The sequence below is a fragment of the Felis catus genome, chromosome D4, assembly GCF_018350175.1.
Source record: "Felis catus isolate Fca126 chromosome D4, F.catus_Fca126_mat1.0, whole genome shotgun sequence".
Taxonomy (NCBI): domain Eukaryota; kingdom Metazoa; phylum Chordata; class Mammalia; order Carnivora; family Felidae; genus Felis; species Felis catus.
This window is the reverse complement of record NC_058380.1, coordinates 82,105,492-82,128,036: the sequence shown is the minus strand read 5'-3', so window position 1 is coordinate 82,128,036 and position 22,545 is coordinate 82,105,492. Positions and strand designations below refer to the sequence as shown.

Sequence of the window (22,545 nt, the reverse complement as noted above, 5' to 3'; positions counted from 1 at the left end):
GTTTATTTATTTTTGAGAGAGAGAATGCGCGCATGTAAGTGGAGACAGGGCAGAGAGAGAGAATCCCAAGCAGGCTCCATGCTGCCAGTGCAGAGCCTGACACGGGCTCAATATCACGATTCAAGAGATCATGAGCTGAGCCAAAATTTAAGAGTCAGGTGCTAAACCAACTGAGCCACCAGGTGCCCCTCCTCCACTTTTAAAATTTCATCCCTTGTACTGAGAAGCAGATCCTTCAGCAACTTCCTGAGAAAGGATGTAAGGCAGATAACTATTTTTGAGACCCTGCATATCTCAACATGGTTTTATTTTATTCTTGCACTTGAATCAAAGTTTGAACATAAAATTCTAAGTTAAAAATCACTTCTCAAAAATTTGAAGTTATTCCCTATATCTTCTTGCTTTAATGTGCCAGAAAGACCAGTGCTATTCAGATCCCTGTGTTTAGTAAATTCCCACTTTCCCATCCCTACTCCAGACCAAGAAGCTTTCAAGATTCTACTTTATCCCCAGTATCCTAAAATTTTATGATTCGCCATCATAAAATCTTTTTATTACACTAAGCTGGTCCTTTTCATTATGGAAACTCATATCCTTTAGTTCTAGATATGTTTCTTCTGATATTTCTTTGAGAATTTCCTTTTTTTCCTCTATTCTGTTTCTGAAAATCATATGAGTTAGATATTGGGCCTCCTTTGTTGAGTCTCTGTCTTGTTTTTATCAACTTTATTGTCTTTTGTTTCACTATCTAGCCTACTTCAATTTTATCTTCCAACTTTTTGGATTTAAAAAATATCTGATTATGCTCTGATTATAAGAACTCTTACTTTTTTTCTTTTCATTTCCTATAGCATCCTATTCTCCTTTAATGGATGCAAAAGCTTCTCTGAAAATATATTTTGGAAAATATACTTTGTGACTTGAATTGTTTCTATTTCCTCTGATTTGTTTTGGGCTGTGTATTACATGAGATGACTTTCTCACAAGACCAGGATCTTTGGCTGATTGTTAATAGTAAAAGAGGAGTAAAAAGTTAATTGGAAGCTCTGTACGAATAGGTGGAATTTATTGACTGACAAGCGCCAACTTAAAGGTGCTTTGGGCAGGTAATGTGACTGGTTTGGGAGCCTTCAAACATCAGTCCCCAGACTAGACTCATTTAAGACTGGCTGAGAGCATTCTGGGAGTGCAGAGGGACAAGGAGACTGAGTATTTAATATGCAGACTTTCTCGTGACACCCAACTTTTCAAAGGTATCTTAGTGCCATCCTCAGCTATGTCTGGCATCCAGAAGGTCTGTGGTTTGACCTCTTCTCCAAAGAGGAAATCTCCCACTTTCTGCTGGGATGGTGAAAAACCAGTTGCCTGCTTGGGGCAGCTTGGGATGGTGATCAAGGTGGTGTGGAGGGGTATTTAAATATTGCTTACATAAACTTCCTAACAATTCTTCAGTTTTCAGCTTCATACTATTCTCTGCCTGTAGAGGCATCTCGGGATCCAATTATCAAGTATTTACCAGGTTCTACAGTGAAATCAGCTTGCTTCTTTTTGCCCCTGGGCAGCTTGACTTTAGGATTCAGCTTTGTTGACTGGTGAGTCACTTACCACTTATCTACTAGGTTTCTATATTCCAAACCTTTGTTGGCTTCATTTATCTGCCATCATTTCTGCTCCTCTTCTCTCTGTCCACATGTATTATACCCTTGCTATTCTTTTCAGTGCAGTTAACAGAAATAAACATTCACACTCAATATGCTGTATTTGGCAGAAAGTCTGTGATGTTTTCAAGTCTCAGAGTCAGCTGATATACTGACAAAATTTTCTTCATCTCTCTAAGTTTCCTCAACCTGTAAAATAGGGATATAAAAAAGAACTACCAGAAAGGTTTCTGTGAGAACTAAATGAGGTAAGAATATAGGCTTTGGAGTCAGAAAGATCTGGTTTTGAATCCTAGATTTCTTACTTTTCTTTTTTTAATGTTTGTTTATTTTTTTTTTGGGGGGGGGGAAGAGTGTGAGTGATCAGGGGAGGGGCAGAGAGAGAGGGAGACAGAGGATTTGAAGCAGGCTCTGTGCTGATAGCAGATAGCCCAATGCAGGGCTTGAACTCACGAACCATTAGATCACAACCCGAAGCGAAGTAAGATGCTTAACCAAATGAACCACCGTGGGTGCTCCAATAGATTTTTTACTTATTAACTGTACAATTCTGGCAACTCTAAATCTCAGTTTCCTCATCTACATGATGGGTTAATGCTAGCCACTAGCTCATACAGTATTGGAAGGATTAAATAAGACAAAGTTTACAAAATTCTCCTGAAACATAAGCCTTGATTAACATTTATATTGTCGCCCATAATGCCTCCAGTACCTAAAATTCCACACACACACATAGACACATAGACAACACACACACACATACCATTTTAGTCTATTTAAATCTTATTCATGGGGTACCTGGGTGGCTCAGTCAGTTAAGTGTCCGACTTTGGCTCTGGTCATGATCTCACAGCCCCTGGGTTCGAGCCCCACATCTGGCTCTGTGATGACAGCTTGGAGCCTAGAGTCTGCTTTAGATTCTGTCTCCGTCTCACTCTCTGGCCCTCCCCTACTTGTGCATTCTCTCTCTCTCTCTCTCTCTCTCTCTCTCTCTTAAATATAAATAAACATGTAAAAAAATTTTTTTTAAATCTTACTCATTCAGGGCTTGGCTAACTGAAGTCAAACACTTCTGTAAAAGCAACATGGTGTAATAAGAGAAGGCAATGGATTCGGAAGTCTGGATATTATCATAAATAGATGTGTGGTCAATGGATTGGTTTACTGTCTGTAAAAAGAGAGAATCAGACCAAATGAGCACTAAAATCTTTTATAGTCCAAATGTCCCTCCCCATCTCCTTTGCTAGATATGACATTCTGTATATTTAATGTTTCAATGCTATTTGACTGACGCTGTTAATTTTTATAAGTATTTTCATATATCTTCCTTTTCTAATTAGACAGTATATAGGTACTGCATGAAAACTAAAATGAGCTGATCCCCACAACTGACAAAGTAATATGGCCGGCTACCCTTTGAATATTAAATCATGAAACAGTATGTCGTATGGTAAAAGGTAAGACCAGTGATATAAAACCACCTCAAAAAGAAAGAATGAGTAGCAGGCTTGTAAGACTATTACAAATTACAAGCAATTTTACTAACTGACAAGTACAAAAGAAGTTAATTGAACCTAAGAAATAACACATCAATTAAACATCAATGAGAAGGTGGGTTGGCCAGTAGAGATGCTTTCCACTTTTATTATGATCCTAATGATCAGGTTTTCTCATTGTGGAGATGGGCTTAATCAGATACCAATAGATGTTCACACTACAAAACCACATTCTGAAATTCTACCTTCACCAAGCAACACACTGAATATGGTTTGGCCTCTCATGAAGATCTACCATTGGGGAACAACTGGTCCCTACTGCCACTACAGATTTCTTATGTTATTAAAAAAAAATTTTTTTAATGTTTATTTTTGAAAGAGATAAAGAGACAGACAGAGCATGAGCAGGGGGAGGGGCAGAGAGAGAGGGAGACAGAATCCGAAGCAGGATCCAGCACAATGCCCGACACAGGGCTCAAACCTACAAACTATGAGATCGTGATCTGAACCAAAGTAAGACACTTAACTGACTGAGCCACCCAGGTGCCCCACGGATTTATTTTAAACTAATAAAGTGACATATGATTTTTATACACTGGTATCAGGCAAACTCACCCCCAAAACAGAAGCACAGTATACCTAGCATCCCACCAGAAAGTCTTGGTAAATTCCTCCAGATAAGGTTACTCTGGTGAGGTTTTTGGAAAGGCAAATAATCACAGAATTTTTCCATATGAAATATCTAAAAACTATAAAGTTCTACAAGAAAGGAATGTGATCCTTTTTTCTTTTCTTTTTTCTTTTTTTGAGAGAGAGAGAGAGACAGAGGCAGAGAGAGAGAGAGAGAGAGAGAGAGAGAGAGAGACAGAGTGCAAGTGGAGGGGGAGGGCTACAGAGAAAGAGGGAGACACAGAATCCAAAGCAGGCTCCAGGCTCTGAGCTGTCAGCACAGAGCTCGATGTGGGGCTCGAAATCACGAACCACGAGATCATGACCTGAGCAGAAGTTGGACGCTTAACCAACTGAGCCACCCAGGCGCCCCGGTGATCCTTCTTTATATCCCTCTGAGGCCAGCTATTTGCAATGTCTGGTATAGAGTGGAGCTTGGTGCATAAGGGCTTCCCGATTGTTTAAGCTTTCCCTAAACCCACTGTTATTGCAAATAGAATTTTCCACAACCTCCAGCAGTGTCATCTGAAGCACATCTCTCTGAATACATGACCAATGCATGTTAAGAAAAGAAAGGAAGACAAAACTAGAAAACTGGTAAAGACTGAGAGACAAAGCAAAACCACAGAATAGCTTCTTTCACCAAGATAGTCTATATACCTCCTCTTTTCTTGTGACAGATTTTTACAGCCTACCTTATCTGCATTCAGAGCCAAGAAGGTGATGTGATCCAAATACCTGTTTCTTATCCATGCTGTGAGAAACTGGCAGTTTGACAGCAGTGTCTGAAGTTCCCTGGGTCAAGGCTACCAGGTTTCCAGGTGTAAAGTTACCTGCCATACAGCGCATGCACATTCCGACACTAGTCTCTTGGTATTAAAAAGCTACCTTTTGTCATTTACAGTCTAGAACAGCCCTGAGCAAACAGAAGTGCTTGTGGGCTCTGGACCTCCTTTTGAACATTACCGCTATATAATGACTAGAACTAATAATTAGAAAGAATCATTCATTAATTTTGTAAAGTTTACTATAAAACTTCTGCTCTGAGCCAGCTCCCATGTTAGATTTTGGGGATGAAGATATGAAGAGACACTGTCCCTGCCTTTAGAGACTTTACAGACAAGTAAAGGAAGTAAATGAAAACAGTTTTATGAATTTAACACTACTGTCATTTTAGAACGGTGAGGATTTATCATGTCTCTCTTCTCAAATTTGGGATTGCTAACTAGCATGGGAATAGTCACCCAGCACTGAGCTTCTAAGACCTTAATGTAGGGGGACACCATTCCATTATGTGTGACTTCCTCAGATGTGAAACCATGGCAGATACAAATAAGAGTACTCATTTTTATTGCAAAGCACTTTACATATTACAAAGTACTTTTACATCCATTATCTAATTCAATTGCCAAAGTAACCCTATGAGGGATAAGGGGATTATTATCTCCTTTTATAGAAGAAATTAAGTGCTTAGAGAAGTGACTTGCCCTTATAAAACTAGTTAATTTGTAACAGAAACCTGGATTTTTTCTCAATTCAAAGTTCAATTTAATCATATCATGGTGCCCTTGTCACCCAAATTTTGAAGAAAAGCCAAATGACTCATTTTCAGCTATAAGAAATGTCTAGAATAATGCCAGGGCATGTAAAATATATTAATATGTACACTTAATATAAAATAGTTTTCCTTCAACCTGAAATAGAAAAATTATGCAAAAACAACACAGAGAACAATTTGTGAAGACTTAAAAAAATCGTAAATGCCACATTTCTCTCACTTTAATCTTCCCACAATGTGCTCATATAACAAAAAATTCTGGTTTGCCAATAATTTATTTCACAAGTCTTCTATGATACAAAAACACATAGCAAAATTAAAACATTTCCTACAAAGCCACTGTGCAGATTTTTCGATCAAACCTGAAAGGCTGAGGAAACTCTCCCAGAAACCACTCCACTGTCTGGGAACTTGTAACCCTGTTGCTTCATTTTCAAGTTCAAAGAGTGAGTGGACAATGCATTTATAGTATAAAAATTCAAGTTTTCCCAATCCTTAAAATACTGAGACCATTATTCAAGTAAAAAGGAAAAGCCATTAGAAAAGGCTCAAAAAGAAATTCATCCAGCAATAAAGCTTAAGGAAAACCCTTTACAAAATGGAATTTGGGAGTCAACAGATCCATGAAAAATTCAAATATCCTTTCTGGTGTAAGACAGTTCTTTCATTAAAGTAGACCACTTGTCCTTTTGTAGCTGCTTTTCTGCTCTAAGAGGAAAAAAAAACATCTTCTCTGAAATCACTGTATAAAAACGTATAACTAATTTACAAATGTAACAATTAGTATTGTCTTATCTGAACATTTACTATGAAATAATTTCAACACAATTACCAAAAGCTTGTGCTTCCTCTGATATCAGTCACATACCATATATAGTTAAATGCACTGTCTTGCCAAAGCCCAAGGTAATTGAATCTAAAAATATACTTTTTTTTCATTCTGAACTAGCAAGATTGGTATTTAAACCAAACGTCATCAAATGTTGCACTAAGTATGCCAAGATGAAAAGGTTACTTTAATATGAACTGTCCAAATGTATCACATAGAAAATGCCCCTAGCCACTAAAGATTGACTGCTGACATCCAGGCTCACCCCGTTCTCCCCTAACATGCACACACACAAGAAAATAAAAATTAAAAGGCAGTATAGACAATCAATGAATGTGAGAAAAGAACTGGTAACTGGAAGAAAACGTAGACTTTATACAGTCCAATGAAGACAGATAAACTGGAAAGACATCTGGTATTAAGCAAGTTTACCAGTGGGGGAATGGGGGGATTTTTCTTTAAAATTAGTGTATGGAGTCTCTAGTTTTAGGCTGAGACGTTGACAGAGATTCTTATGTGAAAAAAGTATTTCTAATAACATCTAAATTTGGTACCAGGATAAAAATGTAAAAATCTGTTAACAAAAGCTCTTATTAAAAGAGGTATCTTTTGAGTCATTAAAAGATCAGCTTGACGAAATTACTCAGAGAAAGACAAATACCATATGACTTCACTCATATGAGGACTTTAAGAGACAAAACAGATGAACATAAGGGAAGGGAAGCAAAAATAATATAAAAACTGGGAGGGGGACAAAACAGAAGAGACTCATAAATATGGAGAACTGAGGGTTACTGGAGGGGTTGTGGGAGGGGGGATGGGCTAAACAGGTAAGGGGCACAAGGAATCTACTCCTGAAATCATTGTTGCACTATATGCTAACTAATTTGGATGTAAATTAAAAAAAATAATAAATTAAAAAATTAAAAAAAAAAAGATCAGCTTGATTAGCCACTTCCAGTGGTCTTTCCATAAAATTTCCGTAAGATCTTTCTCAAAGAGCTTTCTCTTTCTCACAAGATGGAATGCTACTGCAGGAAAAAATTAAAAGGGCTCAGCATCCCCCAAAAGCAAAACTCCACCGATTTAACATCAGTTTTTTATAAAAATTAATTTTTAAGATTCTCATCTTTGCTAAACTAAAATTCACAAGCAAACTGCAAATCTGAACAAGTTACTTTCTCCAACATGTATGAAGAAAAAGGAAACTTTGTTTTTCTTTAGATTTGTGGCATGTAAATAAAGGAGAAATATGCATAACCATTTCTCAAAATCCAAGAGAAAAGGTTTCTCAATTCAAATGGCAATTTAACAGAGCCACTGCTAATATAACTTGCAATTTCAACATGAGTTCTAAATACTGAAACAGCTTAGAATCAAGTTTTTTAGTACTAAATATAAAGAGCAAGCAAGCTTTTGGGAAGAATTCAAAATCTGAAATTTAAATGTTTATGTAATACTTATTCACTTAAAATAAAAAAGTTTAAAGTAGAGCACACATTTGAAGTTAAAATCTAAGACCTAAAATCGTTAACAATGCTGCCCTTTATATTAAAAGGGGTAGTAGGTTTTCTAATATCATGACAGAAAACCAAAGCCTATTTGCCTGTTTTATAAATATCTGCATCCTTTGTTGGATTCAAAACTCCACTTTACCCATTTCCCTTGGGTTTCTTCCATCTCACTGAATACCATTGTTGTATTCAGATTATAACATCTAGCCAAAGGCAGAGATCACATAAGCCCCCTGAAGACTTCCAAAACATTAAAACCAGTAGAAAAGCAGAGGAAATACTCTCATGCCTGGAGCTGCTGGGAAATCCTTCTCTCCTTTTAGAAAAATAAACTTCTTGTTCTAAAGATAATCACTTGAAGAACAAAACATCACCAGTACATACAATACACAGCACTTTCAATAATTCTACAGAATAAATAATAAAAATCCTATAGATTTTGCTAGTACTTTGGCTTTAAAAAAAAAAAAAAAAAGACTAAGTAAAGAACTGTTACATCAAAGGATTTTTTTGTCCAGAAAGAGAAGAGCAATAAAAGAGACTTAATCCGAATTTCTCCTTCTCGCATTCAAATGTGCATTTCTTAACACCAAAAAAATGCTTTTAAAAAGATTAGATGCTACTTTGTTGATTCCATTTAGCCACAAAGAGAACATCTCAATCCCCTTCTATTTAAAAAAGGAACTAGTTAAATATACAGTATATTTTCTCACTCAGTTGCTTATTAGGACATCCTTTTCTCCCAGATATTCTGACATTTCAAAGTTTGTGGATTAAAAAGAAAGACTACTAAAAATTCATTTCTATATATTTTCACCATTATAAAAATGGCAGCCATTAACCTATCATTTGTTTTTCAGCTTATTAAAATACACTTTGCTGTAAAGAGAAATCTAAATTCAAACATTTTCAATACACACACACACACAAAGGCATGGGCAAAAACACTACAGCGCAATCACTTTCCATGCACACATTTCTTTAGATCCCCATGAAGCATGCCACAGAAAGTAGCTCAATTTTTCCTAAATTGTATGATTTGACTGCCTTTTTGCTTCACTCATGGTGCACTGCAAAATTCTAAAATTAACACTTAGGTGTTCATGTTATTCAACAATATGTATTGAGAATTCTCTCAAGAGAAGACCTAAAACAAAACATTTGGCTTTCTAAATGACAGTGCTGAAATCTGCAGTGTAGTTCTACTTTGGCATATATAAAGCAAAATTTAAATCCTGTTAATTCATCACTATTTTTTAATATTCCCCTTAAAAGAATTCAATTGCACATGAAGCCCAAACAGAAAGAGCCTAGAAAAGCGACAGGAAAATGACTTTTTAAAAATGCTGACGCTTTTCACACCCAGGTTCAGTCATGCCAGCTGAAGAGAGGTGTTAGATATGGTTTTATTTATTTTAAATCTTCAAAATGTCATCATTTCCATGACATTACAAAAACTGGAACCAAGAGCAATTTATCTTCATGATCCTGATTCTCCGATTCAAAGCACTTTTTAGAAAATAATTTCTGCAAACTTAGAAGGTATGTTCAATGGATCATTTGTTTGCTACTGCTTAGAGTTGAATTATTTTGTCCCAGATCTCCTAGTAAGCTAGGGATACAAAGAGATAAAAAGGAAACACACACACACACACACACACACACACACACACACACACATACACAGAGTGATCCAATATCTGAGTCACTTCAGATATGGCATCCGTTAAGGGGGTCTTTGCTCCTAACTGTGTAAGGGTCCTTAGCTATGGTCTGACTCGCACAAGAAGTACACATGGCCCCTGAGAGGCGCTTTAGTCCCCTTTGGAAGACACTGTTGGAGAGACTATAAATGACACAGTTACAGAAACTGTTACTAATAGCAAGCCAGGTGGTCAAGAAGGATGCGAAGCGGTTGCTGTGGCCAGTGGAGCTCTCCAATAAGAAGTAGATGATGTATGGCAACCAGAGGATGTAAAATACACTAGTAATTCGGAACAGGACCATGGCATAGCGCTTATCGGAACAGCTCTGCACCTCCCCAGTCTCCCCACTCTGGTTGCTGAAGCGGGCTTGCCTTTCGCTGATTTCCTTTGTGTGCTGTTGGCAGATGCGGAAGATGTTGAAATAGGTGAAGCACACAATGAGGGCTGCCGGGGCATATAACATCATCACGATGAACAGGGTGAAGTAGGGGTCGGTGTGCCAGGACTCTGCACACCACTGAAACACATCTCCATGATATCCAGGTTTGCCCCAGTGGAAAAAGGAAGGCAGGAAGACCAGGGTGGAATATAGCCAAATCAGGAAAATACACAGGCGTAGTCTCCAAGGTGTAACCAGAGTATTATAGGTTAAAGGTTTAGTGATGGCAATATATCTATCGATGCTGATACAGGCCAGAGAGGCCATGGAGACACTCTTCAGAACTGATACTACAAAACCAAATACCTGGCAAGTCAAAGACTCCTCTACTGGAAGGGGGTAGTGGAGGAGTGATAAAGAAGGGACCAAGCAGCTTACCCCAACCAAGAGGTCAGCATATGCCATAGTCTGAATAAAATAACTTGTAGTATGGTGGTTCAACAAAGGTGCACAGTGAAATACAAAAATCACAATGATGTTGCCAGAAATAATCAATACGGTGAGAAAGACAATAATCAATACTTCCAAAAGGCAAAAATTGACAGTTTCCAAATAGCCAAATGTCAAGAGGCAAAAAGGGCGGCTGCTCTGATTACCATCCAAGGTAGAGTTCATCTTGAGCTCAGGAGTGATCTCTCACTTCATGCTGCCGCTTGGCTGCTGCCAACAGTTCAAAGGAGCAGCTGCTGTCATTGCGGTCAGCTCTGTGTGTCTGTAATAATGCCAGAGGAGCCTTAGTCCCCAAGCTCCTGATGCTGCTCTGGTGCATTGCCTGCAGTGTAATTCCCCTTTAAATCCTTCTTGGAATAGGGAGAACCAGCAGCAGTTGTCTGGCCAGTCCCAGATGTGGCCATAGTACCAGGTTTACCATACACATAGCGCCAGGGGAGTAAGGCAAACTCTGGGTACATTGTCTTCAGGCCAATGAGGGTAGGGGTTAGGGGCAGAAGAGAAGGGAGGAAGATTAGGAGCTTCAGCAAGAGTTGTAATGAGTCTCCTCTGAACAGCTGATAGAAGAAAAGGAGAGAGCATTTTACATTTTGCATCCAACGCCCTAATCAAAGAACCTGGCTAGCTCAGGCTAGTATCAACCCTCCCACTCCATCCCACCCCACCCGGTACAACTATTCATGGCTACTCTCAGCAGCACCCCACATAACTGGTCCTTACTTTACAGAGGAAGAGAAACAACAGCAAGTTTCATGATCAACATAAAACAAAATCAATCACAAGCCAGATCAATCTAATCCCATTTCCTCTCATTTGAGCCTTTCGGGGGAGAAAAAGAATCTGCTTATGGCATTTCTGAAAATATCTTACTATAACTACCACTAATAGAATTAGCTCATTTTCTTCACTGATTCCAATGTAATTATTTCACCTCTTCGAAAACATTTCAACAGAATTTATCTGTCTAGCTCAATTTCAAAGTGTTACCTGTAATTCTGCATGCTGCAATCCAAACAAAAGCCACAAAACATCCTTAAGAGAAAGCCTTGCAGTGCAGGAATGTGCCTCAGCCCCGTTTACTGCAGAACTGAGACACAGAGGGAGGGGATAAAGGAGGAGGAGGAGGGGAAACGGGGAGAAGAGGGGGCTTGGGAAAAGGAAGAAGGGGGGAGGGGAAAGAAAACGCCTGTGTGCACACACCCTTCGGCATCTTTAGCAGCTCATTAGAATTCATCGCCAGAGAAGTGGTCCCTGATTTCCCGACTGCACATTGGGGGAATAACTTAATATGCCTGCAGTGCAGTGTTTGAAAGCTGTTTCCTCGTCTGTCTGGAATCCCCCTTTTAGTAGATGAGCAGAATTTAGACTCTGCTAGTAATGAGAAGGGGTTGTAACCTGGACAGAGTGCCAGCCAGGAATTAGATGGAAACACACTGCCAGAGGCGTAATGGTGAGAGGAAATTCCTATTTTCTTATAGCATTTTCCTCAGGAACAAAGAGCAATGTTAAAGAATGAAAGTGTGCTAATAGTGCGGGGCAACTGAGAAATCATAATTTAGCAGCACAAGAAGTTCTAGCTAGAAGGCTAAATATTTAGCATTTTCTCTCACAATTCACTGGATACTGGCCAATTTTAAGATAGATGACAAAAATAACAAAGCAAACAATCAGTTTTTCAAGAGAAAAAATAACGAAAACTTCACTCATTTTGAATACTGAGGAAACAGCACACAATCATGTTGTTTCTGTATTCAATACTCCTCTACAGTTTTGAGATACCATTTCTTGCTTCTAGTTTACTGAGAAGCAGGTACACAAATATACAAACAAATGATGGACAAGTAAATATACCCATTTCCACTCAGGCTTTAAAACTGTAAAATGCACAGTACAAATTAGCTTATGTATCTTAGATTACACAATCTTGTTTGTGCTTACTTAAAACAATGCAAGTTGGAGTTACATTGTGGCTCTTCTGGTAGTGACAATTTTCAGCTAATTAGAAATGTGTTTTTTAGTATTTTTTCCTCCAGGTGTCTTTGGACTCTCAATTTATTCTTCTAAATAAAGTTCCACATACCCAATAGAGTAAAAGAAAATAAACTAATGTTGGCATTTCTAAGTATTCTACAAAGTCGGCACACCTGGACAGAGATACACATTATCTGATCCAATTTTAACTTTTGCTTTACATATGTGCTTTCTCATTGAAAGCAAACAGCCACCCATGATCAGAACTGAATTAATTATATTTTAAGATCAAAAGCACTGTGCTTATTACATGAAGGCAAGAAACTGAAGAACGTATTGCACATAAGCTTGAGAGATATATTTGACAGGTCTTACTGGAGAACATAGCAAAGTGTGGCATATAAAAAAAACCCTATGGCACTGAACACCCATATGATTCAAATCCTTGCTCTTATATTACTTAGCCTCTTTTACACTCAAGTTTCATCGTTTATAAAAATAAAGTACTTCCTACTTTACAGAGTTGTTGCAAAATAAAGGCGACAGGGTATACATACAAAGGGCTTGTCAATACTTAGCATATAGAGAGTATATAACTTTACTCTTTTTCTTCTCAATTAAAATACCCTTCCTAAGTAGTCTGTGCTTTTCCGCCAACCATGTTGTACTGCTTGATGATGGGGTCCTCTGATACCTAAAGGGCTTCTCTTATTGTGAATGCCCAGGTCTGAGGCCCACAACAGTCACTTGGATACTTTGTTGTCACACATTCCTCAAATGCATTAAGACTATACATATGCAAGGCAGTGAAAGTATCTGAAAAGATAGAATGGTGATATGGCATCAATTATTCCCTCTACACTAATGATTTCTCTGCCTATATGTTTCCAGTCCTGACTTCACTCCTGAGCATTCTTTTCCATTTCTAATTTGCCTGCTACTCTATATATACATCTTGCACCTGGACATCCTGTAGACTTCAACCACAGCATGTCCAAAATTAAAATCATTTTCCTCAACAAATCACCCTCTTTTTTTTTTTCCAACATTCTTTTTTCCCAGGCACTCAGTTATGAAACCTAGGAATCATTTTGACCACTCTCTCCCCCTCACCAGATTCCCGGGAATCTATTTCTATGGTGGCTCTTAATTCAGTTTTTAATACTTTAGGCCATCATTAAATATTGTCTGGGCTTCTAGTCTTGTTCATTTTTCTGATCTATTCATTTCTGCCTAAATATCCAATAGCATTTGCTTTATTATGGTATCCAAAGTTTAAGAAGAGTCAATGGCTCCCTATTGCCTTTCCAATCTGATCTCACTATTCCACCCCCCTCCCCAATACCTTGCCTTCTAGACAAACCAGGTTATTCACTATTCTATACATTTACCACAGACTTTATTTTTGAAGTCTCATTGTTTGAGTGCTTAATATTGAATGAAAAAAGGAAAGATTTCTGAGTTATATTTCAATAAATAAAAAAAGCATTCAAAGTCAGTAGTATAAACTTTTCTAACTACTTGTGAATTCTGTCATGTAACTTATTCTCTCTTCATCTCAAGTGTCTCATGTATAAAACTAGACAATTATGGTGATAAAAAAGACACTGTGTTGGCTGATTACTTTAAAGAATTAAAAATGTAATAAAAAAATACAAGCTATTACATTACTATCACTAGCATAATAATAGTTCTTCCAACTTCATTTCTGTTTTAGTAAAATTTCTCTTGGGGTTATAATCAAAATATTCATATAGGAAACTCAAAAAAAAAAAAAAAAAAAAAGCCTGAGGGCCGCACTTTATCAAATCAATCAAGAGTTAAATGTTTTGTTTCAGATCAAAGAAAAACACTTTCTTCAAAAGACACGAAGTTAGGGGCGCCTGGGTGGCGCAGCCGGTTGGGCGTCCGACTTCAGCCAGGTCACGATCTCGCGGTCCGTGAGTTCGAGCCCCGCGTCGGGCTCTGGGCTGATGGCTCAGAGCCTGGAGCCTGTTTCTGATTCTGTGTCTCCCTCTCTCTCTGCCCCTCCCCCGTTCATGTTCTGTCTCTCTCTGTCCCAAAAATAAATAAAAACGTTGGAAAAAAAAATATTAAAAAAAAAGACACGAAGTTAATGACATAAGGTGACAATAAGTCTATGTCTTCAAAAAAAATCTATATATATATATTTCCTTTTTAAGTTTTAATTTAAATTCCAGTTAATTTACAGTGTAATAGTAGTTTCAGGTGTACAATACTGTGATTCAAGATTTCCATACAACATCTGGTGTTTATCACCTATTTAACCCATGCCCCACCTACCTCCCCTCTGGTAATCATCACTTAGTTGTTTATAGCTAAGAGGCCTGTTTCTTGGTTTGCTTGTTTATTTTGTTTCTTAAATTCCACATACGAGTGAAATCATATGGTTCTCTTATTTCGTTCAGCATAATACTAGCTCCATCCGTTATACATTTCTTTTTAAAATAACGCAGTCTCTTATGTATGTATATATGTGTATAGATATAGATACAATTTTTTTAAAAAATAGCATTTCTTTGTGTGTGTGTATGTGTGTGTGTGTGTGTATAATGTGTGTATATGTGTGTGTGTGTGTGTGTGTGTGTGTGTGTGTGTGTGTGTGTGTGTATATATGAATAATTGGAAGGAAACACTGGAAATCAACTCTACTTTTCAGTGGATGGTAGGTGGGATTAAAAATGATTTTTAATTTTCTTTACGTTTTTCTGTATTTTCTGGATTTCCTAATTTCTTTGTAGAGTTGACCCTTGAACAACATGGGTTTAAACTGCATGGATCCACTTATAAGTGGATTTTTTTCAATAAATACGGTATAGTACTATAAACGTTATTTTCACTTCCTTATGATTTAAATAACATTTCCTTTTCTCTAGCTTACTTTATTATAAGAATGCAGTATGTAATACACATATAAAACATGTGCTAATCAACTGTTTATGCTATTGGTAAGGCCTCCAGTCCACAGTAGGCTATTAGTAGTTAAGTTTTGGGGAAGTCCAAAGTTACAGTTTTTCAAATGTGTACTGGCTCATGCCCTCTAACTCACACATTGGTCAAGGGCCAATTGCACTAGTTTTATAATTAGGTTTTCAAAAAACAGCCAAAATAATATATAACATGTCCGTTTTGGTAAAGTTAACAAAAACTCTGGCCACAAGATGTCCTCCCAGAGCCACATTGAATGGATGATGCCAAGTTTAAGTCACCTACTTCATGGGGTTCCGTTCCACCTGTCCTTATGCCATCACATCAATTTTCTTCCAGTTTTTAATGGTCAATTCAAAATGGACCCTTGGAGCCCCGATTAGGGGCACCTGGGTGGCTCAGTTGGTTGAGCATCTGACTCTTGATTTTGGCTCAGGTCATGATCCCAGGGTCATGGGATTGAGCCCTGCATAAGGCTTTGTGTTGAGTGTGGAGCCTGCTTAAGATCCTCTCTCTCTCTTTTTGCCCCTCTCCCTGGCTTGTCTCTCTCTGTCTCAAAAAAAAAAAAAAAAAATCCTACAGAATGAGAATATAACTGGATGAACCATGTAAAGATGGCCAACATTTAACCATTTCATTTCTGGTTAAAGATTTTCTGATCTATAAAACTGGTAACTTCTGTATGGATCAACCTAATACTAAATAATTAAACCAACAAAGAGAACTAAAAAAGAAATAAGACAGAAAGATGAAACAAAAACTGTCCAAATTATATTTATACTTCTCTCAACCTATTCAGTTGCTTAATGATTACAGATGAGAAAGGATCAATCTCAGTTCCCCTAATCTGTAAGATTCACTTTTGGGCATTACTTATTATTAGGTAAAAATGAGGTTTAAATGTGGATTTATTTAATTAACATATTATTTTAGTGCAGCTAATGTGGGTATGTATGTACCAATGTCATTCCAGAACAAATTTGAGGGCCTTTGACTCTTCTTTTACTCCTCTCATCTCTTATATTCAGTCAATCACTAAGTTCCAAAGATTCTATTATCTCTGAAACTTCTCAAATAATATCTTTCTTTATCCCTTCTGCCACTGCTCTGATCCAAGTCACGATCATCTCTTGCCTAACTCACTAACAGGTTTTGCTTCAATTAGTCTTACTCCATTCTAATTCAAGTAACTGGAATGACCATTCTATAACAGTAACACAAATAACAGCAGTAACTAAGCAATAATTTATACTTACTATGGGTTATAAATTGTACCTAATGTTTTGTCTAAGTTCATTCTAACAACTCTACAAATAAGGTACAATTATCCTCTCATTTTACAGATAAGGGAACACAAGTCTAATGTTAAACTGCCCAATGTCAATGGCTTAAATATAGTATAACTGGGATTTGAATCAAGACAATTTGGCTTCAGACATATACTCCAATCCACTTTGCATACTGCCTTCTAAATGTGAATATGATTTGTCTGCTTAAAATGCTTCAATGACTTTCTACTGCCAGAAATCTCAAATATGACTTATTTAAGCTTTCGAAGATCTGGCCCCTACCTATGTTTTCTGGCCTTATTTCCTTTCACACTCTATGAAATTGCCAAGCTCTCTCACACCCCTGGGCACATGGTTTCCCACTGATTTTTAACATCACACATGCCACGAAACACCCTATCCCAGCCCAACAATCCCCTTCTTTGGTAATTTCTGACCAAGAGACCTTTTCAAATTCTTAGAAGAGAAGTCCTTGTCATGTGCCACACAACAATATGTATTTTCTCTTCTGTAACTCTCATACAACTTTACTGTAATTGGTTAGTTAATTGTTTGTTTCCCTCATTAAACCATAGTCTTTCCCAAACAGGGAGCAGGTATATTTTATTCTTGGCATATCCATGAAGCCTAGCACAAGGCTGACATCAAGCAGGCTTTCAAAGGTATTTATGGCTGACTAAACAACAAATGCCTAATAAGACAACAGGCAATTCTGAATGAAGATCTTTCAAGTAAAGCCCTAGTATGGTAACAGTTTAATTCACCTATTTATTAGGTCGATGCATATGAAATTGCCTATATGTAGATCAAAAATTATCAAAAATCAGGTATTTTAATATGATCAAGCCTATTATGTTTCCAGTCTTATAATTCAGGAAACCTTTAGAACTCCCTGGGCAGATATGACTTACAGAAACTCACTACAGGAGACATGATATTACAGAGATAGGATATAGAGACCTGAAATTATTTTCATAAATACCAATTTGAAGAACATGTATCTTAGTCCATTCAGGTTGCTATAGCAAAAATACCAGACTGAATAACTTATAAACAACAGAAATTTAGCACAGTTCTGGAGACTAGGAAGTTCAAAATCAAGGTGTTGGCAGATTTGGCATCCCATCAGGATCCACGGTCATCTTCACTATGTCCTTATAAGGCAGAAGGGGCAAGGGAGCTAACTGGGGTCATTTTGATAACGATACTAATCTCATTCATGAGAGCTGCTCTCTTTTGACCTAGTTATCTCCCAAAGGCCCACCTCCAAATACCATTACATTGTAGGGGCTATGAGTTCAACACATGAAATTTAGGGGGATACATTCAGTCTATAGCAGACCTACTACAGCAACTGCTATGTGGGAGCACACAATATAGTTTTAAAAGTCTACTCAAAACCTATTTTCCTATAGAAGCAGACAGCAGGAGTACTCGGCTGTGAAACAGAATCATGGGCTATTTTGGGAGGCAGGATTCAAACATGCTATATATCTAATTTTCCAGCATGTTCAAGCTAAAAGGAAAATCAACCATTTACTTTAGCAAACTTATTTAAGAGAAGAGGAAGTAAATGGTCACAAGTCAAGAACTCATTTGAGTTCATATAAGCTAGTGGCAGAGCTGGAATAGTACTCAGGCTTCCTAACTCCAAGGCCAGTGCTCTTTTTGCTAAATTGACTTCCTTTTCATTCTAGGTTCTAAGGTATATATTATTGAATCTTTCACTACTGCCAAGTCTACCAAAGATATTTTCAATTAAAACCAAAACAATCTGCATAATAATGGAATTTTAATTAGACATTTAAATTAAATTTCCAGACTGGTAAAATGTGGCTGGGCCTCTAGGACCTCCCTTGGACAAACAATTAAAAATGTAAAGAATGGTTACATGGACTTTTTATTAATTTAGATTTTGGATACAAACTCGAAATTCATAGCAAAAGATTCTTATAACAAAAGTTTATCAATAAAACCACTAGAGAAAATAAAGCAAACAGGTTTCAGAAAACACAAGACTGAGTGGTTATAAAAGGAATGAGAAACATAAGGAAGCAATTTTGACATAAATTTCTGCTACTAAGCAAACTAAATAAATAAATAAATAAATAAATAGAGAGTCAATAGCATAAAAGGTTAAAAATAATCAAAAGAAAGAAGGGCCACAAGTGGATTCTGGAAGTTGGAGACCAGAAAGTGTCTCCTTTTCCCTCCATTGTCAATTGCAGTTTGATTCACCAGACCCAAACAGCTCAGTCTTACAACTTGAGAATTTACAAAAAAGCGCCATGGGAGTCCCTATGGATTACCTATTAAGGTTCCTCCCCAATGTGTCTGACAAGTTCTATCTAGAGATCAAGATTGAGAAGCCTTTGGTCAAAGGCCAGAACGAATAGAAAACAAAGAATCTAAGAGTATTTGGTCTGCAGAAATTTATTCCATGAAGCCAAGGATAGTTCAGTATCAAGAAGTCTATCATAATGTTGATAGATTATATATCTATTCCACTACAAATCTGTAAAAATCACATTAAATGCTAAAAAAGAAAAAGAAAAACACTTCTTAATAAAATTTAGTAGACATTCCTAATAAAATCTCAAAGCCAGAGATGGAAGAAAATCACTTAAATACAATAAAACCTACAGGAGCGCCTGGGTAGCTCAGTCAGTTGAGCATCCAACTTGGGCTCAGTTCATCGTTTCACAGTTCATGGGTTTGAGCCCGGTGTTGGGCTTTGTGCTGACAGCATGGAGCCTACTTCAGATTCTTTGTCTCCTCCTCTCTCTGCCCCTCCCCTCCTCACTTTCTCTCAAAAAATAAACATTAAAGAACTTTTTAAAATAAAAAATAGGGGCACCTGGGTGGCTCAGTTGGTTAAACGTCCAACTTTAGCTCAGGTCATGATCTCATGGTTCGTGTGAGTTTGAGCCCTATGTTGGGCTCTATGCTAATAACTCAGAGCCTGGAGTCTGCTTCAAATTCTGTGTCTCCCCCTCTCTCTACTCCTCCCCTGCTTGCACTCTCTCTCTTAAAAATAAACAAAAAAAATTTAAGTGAAAAAAATAAAAATTAAGACTTACCAAAGAAATGAACAGTATGCTTTCCAAAAAATAAAAAAAAAACTAAAACCACCTTAAGTAAAATCAGGAACTAGATAAGGATGCTAGTTATCATCATCATCATTTAACACTGTCTTGATGTTTCTAACATACAAAGAAAACCAAACAGTCTGCATGAACAGTGAAAAAAAGCAACTGTTTTTGCTGCTGATATTACTGCATACCTGAAAATCTCAAAAGATGCTAGAATCCAATTAGGGGAACTAATAAAAATATCAAGAGGCAGATGGATAGAGAATTAAAAAAAACCAATGTCTATTCTCTATTGTAGCAATTAGGTCCTTGAAATAGAAATCAGAAGGAAAAAAAAAATACTCCATTTGCAACAGCAAGAATGCTCTAGGATAATTCTTAGGAATAAATTTAACAAAAAAGGCACAAGACATATATATGAAGGCAACTCTAAAGCCTTTAACAGACATAAAATAAGACCTAAACAAGTGGTAAGACATACCATCTCTTAGATATAAAGACACTATCACAATGTAACTTATAGCCTAAATTAATATGTAAAATAAATAAAATTCAAATTAGAATCCTTATATAACCTTACAGGGAGGCACTGGTGGTAAGACTGGAGAAAATGATTTTAAGAATTATATGGAAGATTAAATATATGAAAGAATAGATAAGAAAAAAATACGGAATAAGAAACAGTGAAGAAAGATTTGAAAAAAGGTAACTCAAAGCCTCTTAAACCAAAACAGTATTGGTATAGGGACACACAAACTGATCAATAAGCAGAAAAATCTAGAACTCAATCCCAGTATATATGAGAATTTAAGATCTAACAAAGATGGCAGTTCTATCCAGCAGGAAAATGGGAGTAGCACAATTGGTTATCCATCTGGGAGAAAGTAAAACTGGGCCGCTATCATATGCCATGTACAAAAATAAATTCCAGATGGATTAAAGATATAAATATATAACATATACAATAAAAATCTTGCAAGAAAATCTCAGAAATTGCATTTACAGACTCAGAGGTGGGAGAGACCTTAACCAAGACACACTTTTCTACATAAAAATTGAAAATGTTTTGTAAGGCATGAAACCATCAGTAAAGTCAATAAAGAATTAAAGTTTTAGAGAGATATTTATAAAGAAGATAAAGGATTAATAAACATAATAGAGTACAGAGTTTTTTTGGGTAAATGATTTTTTTTTAAGTTTATTTATTTATTTTGAGAGAGAGTGAGCACAAGCTGGGGAAGGACAGAGAGAGAGACAGGGAGAGAAAGAGAATCCCAAGCAGGTTCTGTGCTTGATCCCATGAGCTGACCATGACTTCAGCAGAAACCAAGAGTCAGAGGCTTAATCAACTGAGTCACACTTGCACCCTGATAATTTTTATCTTATCTAAGTGATCTTCTTCCATCTCTGGTTTTGAGAATATATGTTTAAAAAAGATGAAGAGGTAATTCACAGAAGACTAAATTGCTTACATTTACCAGTAGTCAGAGATCTGCAAACTAAAGATATGCTGGTATCACTTACATCCACTGACAGCAGAAAATTAAATAGTTACTGATAACTAATACTGTTTGGGATATGGGTTAACAGGTACTTTGCTACACCGCTGGTGAACTATAAACTTCAACAGCCTTTTCGAAAATCAAGCTGGACATAAGTAAATTAAATATAAAAATTAAATAATCACTTAAAAAAACATGTCACCCTTTGATCCAGCAATCACACTCCTGAGACTCTTCCATAAAAAGAAGAGATTTAGAACGTGTTTAAGTATGTTTAGTAAAACATCATTTAGAGGCTAAAATCTGGAAGCAAAGTAAATGCCTACCAATAGAAGAGTAACTGAATAAAAAACTACACATAAAAACAAATGTGTTCATGTGTCTACAGGAAATTCTGTGTAAGTACATACATGGCTGTATAAAAAAATTTTAAGTTCAAGGATAGACAAGTAGGGAGAATGGAAAAGAACCAGCTTTAGAGTCATCTCTGAGTTCAAATTCTGCCTCTATCATTTACTATGTGAATGATTATAAGCAAATTACCAAGCTTCACTGAACCTCTGTTTCTTCATTTCTAAAATGGAAATAGTAATTACCACTTCACAGGGATTTTCTTTGGATTTACGACATAATGGTTATAAAGTGTTTAATTCAGCATGTGACATAGGTGCTCAAAAAGGGCAGCTACTACTACTATTTTTCCCTTCTTGAGATGAAAAAAAAAATCTGAAGTTCTCACTTTAAAAAAACTTAAAACCTAAAAAATAAAAAACTTAAAAAAAAAAAAAGGGAGAAGAGTGCCCTCAAACTCCACTGCTTTTAGAAATAAGAAACACCTTGGGGCGCCTGGGTGGCTCAGTCGTTTAGGCGTCCAACTCTTGGTTTCAGCTCAGGTCATGATCTCATGGTTCATGGGTTAGAGCCCCGTGTCGGGCTCTGTGCTGACAGTATGGAGCCTGCTTGGGATTCTGTCTCCCTTTCTCTCTGCCCTTCTCCTGCTTGCACACGCGCGCTCTCTTTCTCTCTCTCTTTCTCAAAATAAATAAATAAACATTAAAAAAATTTTTAGAAATAAGAAACACCTTCAAAATACACACATACCTATGTATTTTCTATTGCTGAAAGGTAACCTGTCCCTGGATTATAAAAGTCACATGGGAAAAACCCTACATATATCCCCTTATAAGACAAGCTTGATAATTAAAGCAAGGTGACAACAAAGATGTTCATCAATTCTATTTGCAAGGTAATGTTTTGGGGGGCTTCATTCTATAAATCTAGTCACTGTTTCCTGCCATAAATTTAGTCTATGAAGAAGCAAAACAAAACACCTCTAAAGTAATATTACATGCAAAATTTAAGAACATGAAGCATATACCTGGCAAAGAACCCATGTCCAGAATAAATTAAAAACTCCTAAAAT

The 22,545-nt window shown here is 36.9% G+C and overlaps 1 protein-coding gene across 5 annotated transcripts in view; it reads right to left on the bottom strand.

Annotated features, from left to right (window-relative positions):
- Nucleotides 1-22,545, bottom strand: part of RABGAP1 (RAB GTPase activating protein 1) — a 178,893-nt gene that overhangs the window by 65,033 nt on the left and 91,315 nt on the right. Inside the window, exon 1 of one of the 5 annotated variants that reach the window (XM_023242689.2) lies at nt 10,248-10,590. The exons of the other annotated variants lie outside the window; for them this stretch is intronic. Coding sequence (XP_023098457.1) covers nt 10,248-10,484 — 237 coding nt within the window. The 5' untranslated portion in view covers nt 10,485-10,590. Of the gene's footprint in view, nt 1-10,247; nt 10,591-22,545 lie in introns of those variants that run through there. 5 annotated transcript variants of the gene reach the window in all.